Source organism: Nelusetta ayraudi, unplaced genomic scaffold (genome assembly GCF_046127955.1).
Source record: "Nelusetta ayraudi isolate G7.1 ecotype Tasmania unplaced genomic scaffold, CSIRO-AGI_Nayr_v1 ptg000039l, whole genome shotgun sequence".
Lineage (NCBI taxonomy): Eukaryota > Metazoa > Chordata > Actinopteri > Tetraodontiformes > Monacanthidae > Nelusetta > Nelusetta ayraudi.
In genome coordinates, this window is record NW_027466089.1 from 798,407 (window position 1) to 815,000 (window position 16,594).

General features: G+C 45.0%; 4 protein-coding genes across 6 annotated transcripts in view; 3 read left to right on the top strand and 1 right to left on the bottom strand.

Moving 5' to 3' along the window:
• The first annotated feature begins 54 nt into the window (after positions 1–54).
• On the top strand, positions 55–4,005 carry ccng1 (cyclin G1). The gene is made up of 6 exons (XM_076032897.1): positions 55–257; positions 1,461–1,724; positions 1,817–2,070; positions 2,306–2,384; positions 2,605–2,715; positions 2,879–4,005. The coding sequence occupies exons 2-6, from the start codon at positions 1,461–1,463 to the stop codon at positions 3,068–3,070; spliced, it is 900 nt and encodes a 299-aa protein (XP_075889012.1). The 5' UTR covers positions 55–257; the 3' UTR covers positions 3,071–4,005.
• nudcd2 (NudC domain containing 2) lies at positions 3,673–6,242 on the bottom strand. Its single transcript, XM_076032899.1, has 4 exons — positions 5,851–6,242; positions 5,327–5,375; positions 5,040–5,191; positions 3,673–4,821 (listed from the first exon to the last, which is right to left on the bottom strand). Exons 1-4 carry the CDS (start codon positions 6,037–6,039, stop codon positions 4,738–4,740), a joined length of 474 nt encoding a protein of 157 aa, XP_075889014.1. The 5' UTR covers positions 6,040–6,242; the 3' UTR covers positions 3,673–4,737.
• Positions 6,228–15,740, top strand: gabra6a (gamma-aminobutyric acid type A receptor subunit alpha6a). Of its 2 annotated transcripts, none has more exons than XM_076032895.1 (10): positions 6,228–6,369; positions 6,889–6,989; positions 7,080–7,147; positions 7,568–7,788; positions 7,883–7,965; positions 8,089–8,232; positions 9,275–9,427; positions 9,523–9,773; positions 12,470–12,714; positions 14,884–15,740. In XM_076032895.1, exons 3-10 carry the CDS (start codon positions 7,145–7,147, stop codon positions 14,903–14,905), a joined length of 1,122 nt encoding a protein of 373 aa, XP_075889010.1. In that variant the 5' UTR covers positions 6,228–6,369; positions 6,889–6,989; positions 7,080–7,144; the 3' UTR covers positions 14,906–15,740. The 2 variants fall into 2 exon arrangements, with proteins under 2 accessions (XP_075889010.1, XP_075889009.1); XM_076032894.1 differs by lacking the exon at positions 6,228–6,369 and adding an exon at positions 6,541–6,791 and having other exon boundaries at positions 6,883–6,989.
• A 341-nt stretch (positions 15,741–16,081) lies between these two features.
• Positions 16,082–16,594, top strand: part of gabrb2a (gamma-aminobutyric acid type A receptor subunit beta2a) — a 35,363-nt gene continuing 34,850 nt past the window's right edge. The window contains exons 1-2 of one of the 2 annotated variants that reach the window (XM_076032888.1): positions 16,082–16,321; positions 16,491–16,591. In XM_076032888.1, coding sequence (XP_075889003.1) covers positions 16,248–16,321; positions 16,491–16,591 — 175 coding nt within the window. In that variant the 5' untranslated portion in view covers positions 16,082–16,247. The remainder of the gene's footprint in view (positions 16,322–16,490; positions 16,592–16,594) is intronic. The other variant, XM_076032887.1, reaches the window with a different exon arrangement.

Here is a 16,594-nt window from a genome sequence, read left to right on the forward strand (position 1 = left end):
ATTACAGCCCACCATGTTTGGGCATGGGCCTGGTTTTATGCCTCCATTAAACTCCTCTCAGCCCTTTCCCCATCGCCTTTCACCAAGGGTAGGGGGGTGTGCATAGGATCAAAACTGACCTATGCTTAAAACTTTCTTAAATTAAAGTTCATACTTACTCTTTTGTTGTTTTTAATCCCTTTCTCACTCACGTTCTCAAAACGTTTGGGATTTGACTTTTTTCACCATCAAAGAAAACGTAACTTAAGCAAGCAAAGGTAAGCGAACTAATAGTTCATTTCCACAGAGGGATTTAGTCATGCTATCTAGTGTATGCTGTCTAATAGCGTTTGCTAGTGATTGGTATATCCCTCCATGAATTAAAATAAGTCTTAACTCATGCTATCAACACATGAAGTTGAGCTGCCGGCGGTACCGTTTTATTAGCATTAGCAGCTAAAGCTAAATGCTACGAGGTAGTTTGCGTTCTTTCGATTGTGCCATTTTTCTTTGAATAATTCATCTGAACGCTTATATACCTTCTGAAACGCTAATGGGCAAGTAGCGAAAATGAAGTTTAGCGAACCCTAAACTTTGAAGTGTCTCTCTGGGTTGTAATTGTTTTTAGACCCTGGTAGTTTACCCATTCGCCGGTACGGCAGGGACATGTCCAGACATGACGCAGGTCCTGCTGTGCCACAGACAGGCCCAGCTCACACTAAACAGCCTAGAATAGCGGATACACGCTTACCGGTGTCTCCACTTTGCTGAAATAGTTAGTATTTTCTGAGTTTCTTGTGCATTGCCTCCATTTTATTTATTTTAATCGACCCCTTATTTGTGCTTTAAAAAGTAGGCATGAACCTGTATGTATCCCGGTTCAATCCAGTTAGGTCCAGTTCAATGACAGCTGCTGGGGGAGGCTTGTCACTTGATAACCTGCATATTTGGAGAGCTTCCCACGTTTCATGATACTGCTGTGCAAAACACGATTGGTGTTGCGGTTCTAGGCACTTTTTTGTTTGTCCCATGTTATGCACTCTTTTAATTATTTTCATTGAATAAACAATCCTAAGCAAATCGTCAGCTTTTAAGTAAATAGAGCCCATTTTGTTGATATAATTCAAACATTTTCAACGTTTCTTGCTCTATTTGTTGTCAAATCTAACACAAGGGATGGTCTTGTGTTGAGGATCGCTCCACCATGTGGATTAGAAGGCCTCAGGGCGTTGTTTGTTTGTTTAGTAGGTGAAACTACTAACCGTTTTCCAGACTTTAATGTGAAAGGAATAATTAATGATCTCAAACAAATAGACATTGGAACATAGCATCTTCAGTCTGTTCAATAATATGCAAAACATCTAGTATCTGATCATGAGCAGGTGGCTTGTTTTGTTTGTCTTTTTTGTGCAACCGAATCACATTGTTGATGGTGTGTACTGTGCAGTAGGTCTGACTTTCCTGTTTCTCCTGCTACATAGATGATTGACACCGTGACAGGACCTGGGGCATTGCCCTTTGCAGTTCAGCTGAAAGCCCTCACAGATTGCGAAGGCCGATACCAACCAAAGCTGAGCGGCTTGAGACTCATTGAGACGTCCCAGGATAATGGCCTCAGGATGACCACCAGACTGAGGGAGCTGGAAGTCAAGGACCTGCTCTCCCTGACCAGGTTCTTTGGGTTCAGCACGGAGACCTTCTCATTAGCCATCAGCCTCCTGGATAGATTCCTTTCAGTGATGAAGGTTAGTAAATGCATCGGCGACGAAAAAGATCTGTTTGGATTGTGACATTTCACCTTTCTTAAAATCTCGTCATATTTTCTGTCCCTGCCCAGATTCAACCAAAGCACCTGTCCTGCGTGGGCCTGTGCTGCTTCTACATTGCTGTGAAGTCAGCTGAGGACGAGAAGAACGTGCCTCTGGCCAATGATCTCATACGCATCAGTCAGAATCGCTTTACAGTGTCTGACATGATGAGGATGGAGAAGATCATCATGGAAAAGCTCTACTGGAAGGTGAAGGCGCCCACAGCCCTGCGCTTTCTGCGTCTCTTTTACAGCCACGTCCAGGGGCAGCTCAGCGCTGAGAGGTAAAGACCTTTGCATCAACCTGTCGGATTCAGCCTGACTAAAAATCTGTCTCTTCATACTCTTTTTTTTTAATTTTTTTTTTTATTGCAGCTAAGGGTATTTTAAGGTTAACGGGCAAAATATAATTATAAATAATCAAACGGATTGATATTTTGTCCTCCAAGCCTTCCCTCAGACCCATCTTATACATAATTTGCAATCTTGAGACTAAAAGCATTTCCGTTTTTGATGCAGCCAGAAGATACTGAGCCTTGAGAGACTGGAGGCGCAGCTGAAAGCCTGTCACTGTTCATTTGTCTTCTCCAAGATAAAGGTAGGCGAAAATAACTTCTTGGTCAACACTTTTTGCAAAGATGACTCGATTCTATTGTGGATTTATTGTGTTGCAGCATTCAGTGGTTTGTACGATTGAAGAATTAAGCATCTCACAACACAGTTTTTTGTTAGTTTGAGAATAAAACAAGTGTTTGTCTTGACACTAAAATGTTTCCTAGGTTGACAATCTGAAAGATGCATCTCTTATTTCTCTGCAGCCATCCCTGCTTGCCATGGCTCTCATGTGTTACGAGGCCCAGGAAGAACATGACCCTGAGCACAGCGACGAAATAACAGAGGTTCTGGGAAATCTGCAGCAGCAGCTGAATGTAGGTGTTGTTGTTTTTTAAGGCACCCTTTCAAACAGAATGCTAATCTGATTTAGTTGAGTTGAATGGTTAAATGGTCTCTAAAGCTCATTTCTACAATGTTCCTTTGTGATTTGTGTATTTATTTATGTACTTATCTATTTGTCTGGTTGTTTCTGTGCAGATCAGAGATGGAGACTTGGTGTGTGTGCGGGAGCTGGTTGGAAAGTGCCTGGTTGAATACTCCTCCACCAAGTGCTCCAGGCCCAACAGCCAGAGGCTACGTTGGACTATTTCGGGAAGAACTGCGCGCCAGCTGAAGCACAGCTACTACAAGATCACTCATCTTCCCACCATACCTGAGTCAGCCAATTAAACCCGGAGCTATAAATGGGTGACCTTTTTTCACACGCAGAGAAAACTTCAAAACCATCCCCAAACAGTTGCTCTGTTTTGATGCAGCTTCTGGGCGACTCTCTCTGGCCGTGTGGTCACCCACATACAGCTCCACCTATTTTCCTTACAGACGTTCATCTGTGATGATGGATTTCTTTAAGGAAAAGCTCAAACGTAATCAGTTTTCCTCAAGTCTTTTTCCGTTGTCATATTAACATCGATCACATGATACCTTTTCTGCCCCACGTGACGAGTATTACTTTGTGAGAAACCGCTCCCATCCTGCTTTGAAGTTTTACTTTTGCTGGTTGAGTTGCTTACAGAGGTGTACAGTATGTTCTTGTTTGAATCCGTGCCAAGGTGTTTGGTCTTTCCTTGAACGGGTTGCTGGTTTTAAGCAAATAAGTATAGAACCACCTAGGTCCTCAGTCCACTATGTGGAAGAGGAGGGAGAAGGATTTTGTGAACAGCAAAAATGGAACCAAGAAATCGGGCCCAAAGTCCTTAACTTCCACCCTAGGTCGCTAAACTGTCCTGAATGCACACTCCTACCCAAGGTGATTTTTCTTTTTTTTTTGTTCCGATACGGCGAGGGAATACCGGTGAGCTCCGGTTAAGCAAAGCTCATGTTGACCCGTGATGTACGGTCAACCCTACAGCGTGAGCTGGATTTCAGTTGTTCTTACACATTATGACACATTGAGTCACATTTGCTCATTTCTGTTGATGTTGTGGAGAAATTGAAGAGTTGGTCATTGCGGTGGAACTGTGGATTGAATTTGTGTTGCATTTTCTTTGCCAAGTTTCCCTGTCCAGGTATTCATTTATTTCTGAAATTCCGAATGGCTAATTAAACTCACAATCTGATTGAAAATGAATACTGGTACCTTTCAATAAAATTTTATTGAAAAGCTATTGCTGTGTCATTTTGATTTGTGGAAGAAACCTCAATGGCTTTTCAGAACCCGGAAAGAAAACTTAAGTGGGACACACACATAAAGACTATTGAGCTGTTGTAACACAACTTTGCTTCTTCCTGACTGAGCTCAGCAAACGCCCACATTATTGTGTTTTATAAGATTATCCTGTGGTCGTCTTGCTCTGGTGATCTTTCCTTTTTCTTAGTTTGACAGATTTTCTGTGCGTAATGGTCCGAAGACCACCATCATTCTTCTTGTTTGTCCTCTGTGTGTTTGTGTTTCTTCTTCAGTGTAAGATCACATTCAATCAAGCAAGATTTCTGGCTTTGAGGACTACGTTCTAGATCGGTCATGGGACAGAGTGATTGTGTGTGCTGTGCTGAGAATATCGGAGCACAACCCAAAAAGTCATCAAAATCATCAATCAATCATCAAAACTGTTCAATGCCTGATTTTTATTTTTAATGTCTGAGGTCTATCAGAAAATATCTCTTAAAATTTAATAAAATAAGTGAAGCAGCTCTAAACATCATGTTTCATCAAGCCAAGAGATGCCAGATCATCAGACTTCCGCGAGGAAACTCTCCTCCTACTCAAGATTTTTGCAAAAATCAGTCTTAGGTGCAACTGAAGGTTTTATGGGGCCCATTTGCACCATGCGAATGTTCTCAGTGTTCATTATACAGATGTGTCCAGCACGAAAAAGGTTTGACTCCCAAGGCCTCCGTCACTTCTGGAGATTGGAGAAGTCTGGACCTCCTCCAGCAAAATTCCCAGAGATATCTGCACCACTGAAGTCAAATCCAGGATTCTAGTAGAGAAAATGTGAAAAATATGTCAATTCCAGTGGAACCCATCATCTCTGTGACACTCAAAACTATTTTCAAATAATCTTAAATTTGCCAGACTTATAAATACAACAATGCAGTAATAAACATCTTACTAAAACCACAAAATAAAGCTACACAGAAATTTTCTGATGAACTGTCCATCAACAATCTCTTGTCCAGATTTACAACCACAACTGACCTCCCGCTGAAATCTCTCCAGAGTGAGTTTTTTCTGCATCTGGTCCTGGACCCAGGCATTAGCGCAGTACTCTCCCTCCAGCAGGGAGGACCAGCAGTTCCCTGCCTCTCTATTCGTCTTCATCAGGATGATCCGAATCAGGCACTTGTCCTCTTACAAGAAGAAGAAAAAAAAAAAAAGGGGGGGGGGTGGAATTAGTTGACAGTGGTTTCATATATGTATAACTGTATGTGTGTGTGTGTGTGTGTGTGTGTGTGTGTGTGTGTAACTCAAGATTCACAGCCCACCTAGTGTCCAAGTGGCTTCATCTGCCACAGTGGTGTCAAGCAACTTCCCCTGTGAGCATAAAAACAGACTGATCCTGAAGCCACACCCACTGACACGTGGTACACCAAATCAACTGCTCGTTAAAGCAAACATCTAGTCAGCAAATCAAGTGGCAGAATGCGCCACACTGTTTGGAAACGGTTCGCGCTGCGTTTGTGGTGTAATAGAATACCCCCCACCACCACCACCACCACCACCCCCCCGAGTGTCGTTCAGACAACACAGCTTGCCAGAGAACCGAATTCTCTGTAGAATTTCCAGCACTTTTTCGAATCTATGCCTCTGACTGAAATACCAACTGTAATACCTCCTCAATTGAACACTGTAATGACGAATTCGAGTTATTGTGCATATTCAGAGCTCCCTAAACGATTATTTAAACAGAAAGCTGCACAGACCCAGGACAATTTGACCATTTAGACTCGATTTTCGCATCGTTTTCAGATCAGTGAAGAGCCAAGGATCAGCTCAGCGAGCAGCTTACCTTGAATATCTCCTTCCCTTTGACGCTCAGCTCTATGAGCCTGGATCCCAGATGGCACTTGACCTCTTTGCCAGATGTTCCGTGAGGCACGTTGACTTCGATGAAGACCTCCTCCATGGTCTGGTACCAGGAACCCCAGGAGGTCTTACAGGAGACCACACCGCTCCTCTCCTCGAAGTTCACTGACATGCTGCAGTTCCAGTAGCAGGTCGGCTAACTAAACATTAGCCCGCTAGCCAAGGAGTTACACAAACAGTCTGGTTCACGGTTCACCTTTAGCAACCTCGACCGGAACACGGAATTACTTAAGCGGTGTTATTGACAGTTTCGAGTGAATTTGGGGAAATCTTTTTAGTTGGTTAGGCAGTAGTGTTGGCCGCCATGCTGCCCCGCCTCCTGCACTTCTTCTCCGGAGGAATTTCCAGCTCCGGATGTCAACAGCTTGTGGCAGCAGCGCCCTCCTTTGGTTGACGAACAAAACTACACGTAGACAAACCACGGCGCTATATACTCTTGTAAGTAATTTGTTGCAATGTGAATACGATGCTACATTGCATAAACAAGCAATTGTGCGAAAAAAATTATTTAAATACAAATTGTATTGTTGAATTGTGAATTGTTATTGTAAGCTAGCACTAGCTTTTACATGTTGAAGGCTACTGAAGGAAGGAAGGCCCTGTTTGTCTAAAAAAGGAGGGGATTTACTAATCCCTTAATTAGATTACCATTCCTGTCTTAGTGCCTTCTCTGCGTTATTGAGTACCTAGCAGTTAGTCTAACGACACCTGTCAAAGCTGCCTCTATTTTTTTTCCCTCGCTACCTTACATCATTTTGTCAAATATGAATTGTCCAAAGAGTTGACGTAGCAAAGTTGGTGATACGCGCTACCCAGGATGGCTGCCCAGACAATTACTTTAATTACTTTTATCTGCTGGCTGAGGTGAGTTATCCCTCACAGTTTAAACTGTGGGGAAGTAGAAGAAGGAGAAAAAAAAAATCATGTTTCGAATGTTTGATTCTTTTCTTTGCAGTTTTAGTAATGTCAGCGGAAACGAGAAAATCAACTCAGACAACATTACACGCATCTTGGATCGACTGTTGGATGGATATGACAACAGACTGAGACCTGGGTCGGGAGGTGGGTCGGACCTCAGATCCTTAAACACATGTTTTAAATGCATCTTGTGTTGCGTCACATTCTTTGTAAGCTTAATCACCTCTGTCGCAGGTGGCATCACAGAGGTGAAAACGGACATATTTGTCACCAGCTTTGGACCCGTGTCGGATGTGAACATGGTAAGAGGGGAAAACTCCACGGATGTGTGTGTTTGCTGTCTTTTGCAGATAGCAGCGCATGAGCGACCGGTGAAAGCCTTATGGCCAGCCTGCCATGAGAGCATCTAATGAGCTGTAATTGGTTTGACCACTTTTATAACTCCATTACTGATGGCCTCTAAATCAATATGACAACATGTCAGACGGGGGAGAATGTCTGAACGGATTGATTAATCATTGTCTGTGATGAGTGGCATCCATCATTGTCTCGTCATGTCTCCCCACCGTACACTGCCGGATAAGAAGAGTCTTTCATAGCCTCTGCTGTGTAGCGCCAGGGCCTGTGTTTACTGGACAGAGACGGTTCAAAACTAACATTTTGTGTTGCGAGATTGTCTTAATATTGCGCTTCACGTTCACCCTTTGTGTCCTGTGCGTCAGGATTACACCATGGACATGTTCTTCCGCCAGATGTGGATTGATGAGCGGCTGAAATTCGAGGGGCCTACAGAAATCCTGCGGCTCAACAACCGCATGGTAGAAAAGATCTGGGTCCCGGACACGTTCTTCCGAAACTCAAAGAGGTCCATTTCTCACAACATGACGACTCCGAACAAACTGTTCCGTATCATGCAGAATGGGACCGTCCTCTACACCATGAGGTGACCTCACGCTGGACGGTGTCTTTACGAGAGAACATCTTACAGGTGAAGACGGCCCTGACTTGTTCTTTTCAATTTGTTCTCTTGTCGCCAGGCTGACAATCAGTGCAGACTGCCCCATGAAGTTGTTTGACTTTCCCATGGACGGCCACGCATGCCCTCTCAGGTTCGGAAGCTGTAAGTGGAACAGATGCATTTTACAAACAGGGGGAATGACAACGGCCAGACTTATTGTGACGTGTAACCTTTGAGGGGCTATATCGAGATTTACTTAAGCTGATGATTTTTATTTTTTTTTAGATGCCTACACGAGCAGTGAAATCAAATACACTTGGAGGAAAGGTCCCGTGGATTCTGTGGATTGTCCCAAGGAGTCCATGAGCCTTCTGCAGTACGATCTAGTGGGACAAACTTTGTCCAGTGAAATCTTCGGATCAAACACAGGTAACTGTCGTAAAAAACAAGTGAAGGGGGCTATTGTCACTCTTTGTCTTCCCATTCGAGCAGCCTTGCACAAGTAACTATACAAAAAGCCCTATAAATCTCCAGTAAAGCAAGTATATTTAGCACTCTGTTTACAGCCTCCCCTGAAAATGTTTAGCTTACCGCTAAAGCTAATGCCTCGTCAGTTCTTCCAAAACAAGGAGACAAAAACAACACTGTATAAGACTATGGCACAAACACCCGGCGTTTGTGGGTGTTGAGAATAACCTGGAGAATGCCTCTGTGGGTGTCAGTGCCCTTTGTGACATCACAAAGGGCTGATTTTCCAGAACAGTGTGCTAAAGCACAGCCAGCAAAAAAAAAATTAACCGACCTACTGAATGGACTCGCGTCATTTTTGGGGAGTTCATTACAGGTCTCAAGAAACCAAGGGTAATTTCATAATGTGGGACCTGTAAAGACTTACAGGTGCCAAAATGTTAAACATAAAGTAACAATAATGATATTGATAAAAAGACAAGACAAAACAGAGCAAAAATAAACAAAATCTGCTATTAAAGCACTCCTCAACTTTTAAGATGCATAAATCATCAGGCCTAATGTAGTGTGCCAAATGGAGGAAGTGTGTGTGTGTGTGTGTGTGTGTGTGTGTGTGTGTGTGTGTGTGTGTGTGTGTGTGTGTGTGTGTGTGTGTGTGTGTGTGTGTGTGTGTGTGTGTGTGTGTGTGTGGGAGGGAGAGATGCAGCGGCACGTTTTTCCTCTGCGAACGTCTCCGTGCATGCGTTCAGACGGAGCGGGAAAGCGTTACGCAGAGCGACTTCTCCCCCCCTCCCACTTCCTTCCACCCTTCCTCTCCTTCCCTGCTCTCGCCTCACACGCATGCACCGTGCAGTTTGTGACCTACTGCGGCCCAAACGCCGGCAATAAATTCACCATTTCCCAGCAGCTGTTCAAGGGCGCGCAAGGGCATCCCTCCCGCGCTCGCCCGCTCCGTCCCCGAGGGCTGCTCTCTTCACATGCACGTGCACTGTTTGTCTTGCAGGTCACTACTCGGTGCAGGTGGTCCATTTCCACCTGCAGAGGAAGCTCGGCTACTACCTCATTCAGACGTACATCCCTCTCATCATGGTTGTGGTGCTGTCACAGGTCTCTTTCTGGATCAATAAGGAGTCTGTGCCTGCACGCACTGTTGCAGGTATTTCCCCTAAATCCCCCCATGAGTGTTGAGCTTCAATTTTTAGATATTCATCCTTATTATAAAACATCCGTGTGCAATCTTGATGTATGCAGGAATCACCACAGTCCTGACCATGACCACCCTGAGCATCAGTGCACGGCAGTCTCTCCCCAAAGTGGCCTACGCCACCGCCATGGACTGGTTCATTGCGGTGTGCTTCGCCTTCGTGGCCTCCGCTCTGGTGGAGTTTGCAGCCGTGAACTACGTTGCCACCCTGCAGGCCAAACGCTTGACGAAACAGAAGGCTCGCCAGGACAAACTGGAGGTGTTGGCCACCAGCAGCGAGGACGGCGACGCGCTTTCAGTAAGTGTTGGTCAGCGATGGGAGAAAAGCACCTTTCAACTAAAGAGTCATTTAATGCAGCAAAATTGTCAAATGTTACTTCATTTATGCGTCAGAAAGATTTAAGGTACAATATAGAATAATCTAGGTTTAGGTTTATTAGGTTTAGGTTTATTATAGCCATTTCAACAGGAAAATACAGTTGACAGGAATGTGCTGTGTGCTCACAAGTTTCACAAGTTAATGACAACACAATATAACAAGACAGTAAGCCAGAAGGCAGAGAGTAACGACACTTCACATAGAGGAAGTGCATGGTTTACATAGGAATAGTGCGAATAGTGGGAGATCAGGATATGAAGTACACAATACAGTGCTTCGTGCATTGCTCGTGTGGATAGGTGCTATCCCTACAGCGTGATGTTGTACATGTAATGCTACTGTACCTTCTCCCCGATGGTGAGAGTGTGAATCTGGCAACTACATAACAAAAACAGCCAAGTCTTCGACTCCTGGGTGTTGACCAGGTGTACTGAAGAGCATTTATGTCAATCAAATCCATTAAAAGACACAACATGAGCAAAAAAAAAAAGAAAAATTCAAATCTTTTTTTTCACTGTTATTCTGATCATGCACTCGTGTCTTGCAAGTTGGAAGTGACGCTTCCTTCCAGGTTGCCGCACATGTTACACGTGATTGCTAGCAACAGTTTTTATTCGTCATCCATATTTTGACCCGATTGTCTGCGGCAACGCAATACCACATGACAGATGAGAGGTGGGAGAGTGAGAGAATTTACACGCGTCACATCCGAGTGTTGAAACGGTGCGTTTTTCTTCCCGGGTTGCATCAAGGAAATCTGCAGCGGCGTCTCCTACCGCATTCCATCGCCCAGAGCAGGGGCGTCATCCGTATCACACGGCAGCTCAAAATGCATTTACATTTCTAATAATGCTTTGCCGAGGTGCAGTGTCTCCTCGCTGTCGCGGGGTTTGATGCAGTGATGTTGTGCGGAGCAGGAAAGGAAAAAAAGCAGCGGGGCTCGGATGCAGCGGAAAAGTAATGATGCCACAGATATTTTTTCTCTCTCTCTCGCTCTCTTTGCATTTCCGAGTAGTCACCCTGCTTCTCGCGTTCTACCCCCCATTCTGGGGGGCACATCACACATTAAATAGTAATATGTGCTGTTGTAGCGCTCTCATCTCCAGCTATAAGCTTTATGTTAATACAGTATGCCACCGCAGCGTCCTCCTGGGAGCCGCCTCACGTGTAGGGCTCGTGGTTTAGATGCTTTAAAAATAGCCTCGGTGTGAGAACAGGGAACAACTCGAGCGCTCCTCTGCATAATCTCCTCGCCATCCTATGGGCGATTCAGCAAACTACCTGCTGTGTTCTGTGAGGATTTTCCGCCCGCCATTGAGAGAAATCTCTTGTGGGAACAAACACATCCTCAAGGCTGATTCACACAAATCCAGCATGTTAAAACCCCCATGCATGTACCGAGTGCACCCTCATTACCTCCGCCGAGGAGCGTGTGCTCCTTTTGTTTGTGAGATCGTCAACAGGATTATGGAGGGGGGGGGGAAGAAAAAAAAAAACAGCTCTGAGGATTTCCTCAAAAGTTTCTGAAAGGATGGCACTGGAGCAAAGGAAGGGCCTGTTTAGATTTTTTGGCAAAGACCAGGATGAAGAAGATGCTGCAAGAATTGCCTACCCCTCTGTTGAATGTTTCAAGACTGGATGTCAGGCAATATTTTCATTTATTTCCTTAACTCGTGGATCAGTCTCGATTTGAAAGAAAAGTGATGGCACAATTAGATTGGCGGTGTCCTTGAGTGTCGACAATGTTTTGGCCTAGAAAGAAATTTATACATTTATGCCAAGAAAGCATTTATACAGCTTATTAAGGGGGGGTTAACATGTAGGAAAAACTACCATCAATGTGTGTGTCTGTAGTAGTGTTGTAGTCAAGACGGCACCAACTGAGACCAAGACATTATCAAGTCTAGAGAATATCGAGATCGAGACAAGACCAAGACATTTGGGGTTGGTGCCAAGACAAGACCAAGACTTTATATATCAAAGAGAAATAACAACAAAACAGAAAAAAAAAATTTTTTACATCATAAAAATTTAAAAATAAATTAACTAGGAATAAGGGATGTGCCACTCTGGTGTCACAAACAGAGCGTAAAACGGCCGCAGATGGATTATTTTCCGTTATTATTGTGTCATTGTAGTGTTGGCTGAGTCTTGACCAGTTGAGACCAAGACCAATCTCGAATACAACACTAGTCTGTAGGGTAAGTTTAAAAAAAAAAAAATGTTGTTTGGATGGTGGAGGAGACGGAATATTTTTTTACAAGTAATCAAAGAGTTACAACCATTCTTGACAGCAAACAAACGTAAACAAACAAAAGCAGACGTAACCGCGAGATTTTACGAGAGTTGCAGGTTGTGCGCTTCGCAGCATTCAATGGAAACACCTGCAAATCGCAATTGTGCTTTGTCGGAATTTTAGAAACATTGCCTTTATTTTTGCGAAAAACTGTCATAGAAACGCAGCTTGTGAGAGTGGATGGTTGTTGTGTGTCAGTTTTGTGGCCCTGCGATGAAGTGGTGACTTATTCTAGCTTAATAAACTTTGTTGGGACAGTCTGTTACAACCCACAAAAGTCTTGGCTAGCGTCACATCTCACCTGCCCTCCCCCAACCAGATGGACAGCAGCCCGCAGGCCGGCCTGAAGAGGAGGAACCACTCGGTGTGTCGCAGCGAGGTAGAAGAAGCGCCGCCGATGCCCATCTTCCTCCAGCAGGGCTCGGCGTTCCCTCAGATCCCACAGTTGGCCGGCACCAGCCCCATCGACAAGTACGCCCGCATCCTCTTCCCGCTGACCTTTGCCCTCTTCAACCTGGCCTACTGGTACATCTACCTGGTCAAGGACACGATGGAGGGTGCCAGGTACGTTTGGTGAAAGTAACATGAAGCTGAGTGCTGGTTCTGTGCACGAGTTATCTAAAATATTGAACAATAGAACAATATATGATGTTAATAAGATTTCTTTTTAAATTAATGAAATGTAAAAAAAGAGGTCACTTTAAACTATGTTGGGATTTTTTTGATTTGAGACTTAAACTGAATATTGAATATTTTACTTCATTCATCATTAAGTGTTTGATAATTTCACTAATTTTATTGCAACTTGTTAGTGATTTTTTTCTGCATCTCTATATAAAACACCGCGCTTCTTATATCGCCATCCTCAAAAGGATGGATATCTCAAGTACTGAAGTCAATTTTGAGTTTTTAAAGGTAGAAAGCAAAACAACAAACAAACTTTCAATCACCACTGCACTACAACAAGTCAAAATAATAACCGAAAAACTTTCATGAAAAGCAAAATTCAGAGACACATTTGGCAGGATATCCAACCTGAAGTGGGGGGAAAAACAGACAACAGCCAACTGAGATTTACGTGCACGGCTTTGTATCTCAAAGAGCCACAAACCTGCCTCACTCTGCTCTAATTGCAATAGCTTCAGCGTAACAAGAAGTACCCACATCACCCTTCCCTCCCCTCCCCTCCCCCCCCACCCCCCCATCCCATCCCATGCCTTTTTTTTTTTTTTGCATCAAAGACTTTTATCTAGGCAGTAAAGGCATCAATAATTTCTAGTGTTGAAACAGCCCCGGGAGTTGTAGGTGAGCGAGAGGAGGAGAGGAGGGGAAGAGTGATGTTAGGTGGCGTTGTTGCTGCACTGTGGCTTTTATCGTCGGCATCGCCATCCTAGATTTACAGTAGGTGTGTGTGTGGGGGGGAGGGGGCTGTGTGTGCCCACTTCTATACCAGAGGAGACTCTCCTCCTCCTCCTCCTCCTGCTCCCAATCAGGATTCAAGAAGCTGCGGCTCTTCGGGGCAAACCGCCTCAGGATGCCGGTCGGCTCATGAACAGTGCTGTTGGGATTACTCTATAAAAGTAATCCAACTGCTGATTACTGATGACTTTTTTTTTATAAAGTAATCTAATTACTTCTTTAACTACTTTGTTTCATAAGTAATCAATTACTAATTACTTTACTAGTTAAGGAAAGATAGAGTAACAGTTGAGAGCGTCTTGTTTCCTGCACATAACGTACGACCAACCACAGTGTTCTTTGATTTAGACGAGATGAACTGAAAATAATGTTTGTATTTCCAGCTGTCAAACGCAATCGCTGTTTTTTTTTCTTTCGCCTCCGCCATGCTCGTTTTTGTGCGTTGTCGCGTATCAATGACGTTGCATGCACGGCTGCGTCATCAATCTGCGACATTGTTGTTTTCGGTTGTTTCTCTAAATTTCAGACATTTTGAGTGTAATTAGACATTTCTAGCTTGCAAAACATTTTCGTAAAAGTAACGGAATCGTTACTTGATAAAGTAATTATGATATAATTACCAGTTTTTCCACAGTAATGCCGTTACATTACTCCGTTACTAAAAAAAAAAAAAGTAGTTTAAATTACAGTAGTGGATTACTTAGTCACAGATTACTCCAACACATCTGATGGGTGACTTACTTCTGGAACGCCGCGCTCCCTGTCCAAGAAAGACAGAAAGAAAGCGAGAGAGAGAGAGAGAGAGAGAGAGAGAGATGCGGAAGGAGCGATGGGGAGGAGGAGGCGGAGGGTCGGTGTGGTGGTGGTGGTGGGGGGGGGTGTTACGTAACACTTGGGAGAGTGCAAATCTGCTCATCATGCTTCTCATGTTCACGTCAGAGAATTTTTATGGTTTGTTTTGTTTAAGGACGTTCCGCAGAGTAACGAGACGGAGAGACGAGATGGAAGAGCGGCTCGGCTCGGGAGCAGCTGCATCCCGTCCGTTCCCTCCTTCCCTCCTTCCTTCCTTTTCTCCAACCCTCCACGTTTCCATTCCACCGCGGGGTCTCGCTCTGCACTTTTTGGAAGGGGAGGAGAGAGAGTGGAGGGGGGGAGCGCGGGGATGCCGCAAACCCCCCCTCGAGTGTGCGAACGTAGAGAGAATAGAGCCATTTCGGTGACATGCCCCCCCCCCCCCCAAAAAAAAAAAAACCCAGCCCCCTCCTTCCCCCCCATCTCACATTTTGTGCTCTGCTGCGCTCAACCTCTTTGCAGGGACGTGGAGCTCCGGAACTGAGAGGACCTGGGAGGAAAAAAAAAAAAAAAAAAAAGGGGGCACGTGCAGCCGGAGAGACCTTCAAGCATCCAGCCGGCCTCACCTCACCCGCAAACCCCCCCCCCCCGGGCGCCAAACCTATCGTGCGCGCGTTGCGCTTGCGTTCAAGCTCCACACTCTCATCTGACAGATGAAATGAATCAGAAAGTCGTTTATTCTTCGGCGGCGCCGTCTGTTTATCTCGCCGGGCCCGCGACCGCAAACTTGCCCACTTGTTTCCCCCCCACTCCCCTCCACCCTCCCCGCACCCCCGAGCTGAGGGACCCTCCGCAATCACTTCAGGGGGCCGTCGCTGCCGCGCACGCAAGCACGGGGGGGGGGGGGGCCCCGTGGACCAGGACAGGCACTGGCTCTCACACACACACACACACACGCATGGCACCAAAAAAAAAAAAAAAACACACATCAAAAAGAAGTGGATGATACAATCTATGATGGCTGTAACTGGCGGTGATGCAACAGTGAACCAACGCTTTCAGAAGCCTGCCCTCTACAGAAGCACAGCTCCCACTACAACAAGATCAAAGGCAATTTAGTGGAGGCTCGCGTCCCTCCCCGCCGCTTCAAAAATGTACTCCAACCTGAGAAAAATGAATTGTGGGATTGTGTTTTCCACGCCACCGTTCTGCACTGCCACTTTTGGGGGCGACGAGGGGGGGTTGGGATGGGGGAACAGAGGGTGGAGGGGTCCACTGCTGGTCCCCTGAACGCATCAACTTGAGTTTTCAAACCTTCCGGATGGAGAATGTTCTTTTCTTTAACGCTCGTGTGGATGAATAATGCTTGAATATTAAAGGCTGTTTGTTGGATGCATGTTTGCTCCATTTGTTTCCTTCTTTTCTTTCTTTTCTTTAAAGCCAGAACACATCCTGTGAGATATTAATGGATCAAATAAACTTAGTCTAAACTTGACATTTAACCTGTCAGCGCATCTCATCGTTTGACCTTGCCGGGATGCAGCCACACTCAACTGTCATGTGATGAACGCCAGAATAATAATAATCAGGGAGCACAGATGAAGTGCAGTTCGAGGCACACGGCGCTGTTGTTCATTTCAGTCCTGGCGCAAAAAAAAGGAAAAGAAAAAAAAACAGCTCCTGCCTTTCTTACGCACAAACCACTTGTCCCTTTAATATTTTTCACCGCAATGGTAGCTGCTCATCCACCATCATCAGTCTCCACTCTTTGATCTTGCGCTGCGCTGCACGCATGCGCCCCTCATTGGCTCCTCTGCGCCGTCTGGAATAAGTTGGATGCGCGCTCTCCTCACTCGCGTCGGGAAACCACCTCAAAAACTGTTGCGATGGGGAGGATCAGGAAAAACCACTTTGGGATTTTGACTTTTTCCTTACTGGTCACCTGCGTCTGGAGCCAAAGGTAAGACGAGAACAATCGCCGCGTCGTGAAGCCTCGTTGTGTCATGTCGTCTCTTGTCCAAAAAAAAAAAAAAAAAAAAAAAAAAAGGGAAGAAGAAGAAGCGTGACTGGCGTGTGATATTAATAAGCTCTTCTGCATTACACCACCATCTTTTTCTCTCCCTCCCCAGCGTCAAGGATATGAAAGATCCGAGCAATATGCCTCTGGTAAAAGAGACAGTGGACAGACTGATGAACGGATACGACATTCGGTTGAGGCCAGATTTCGGAGGTA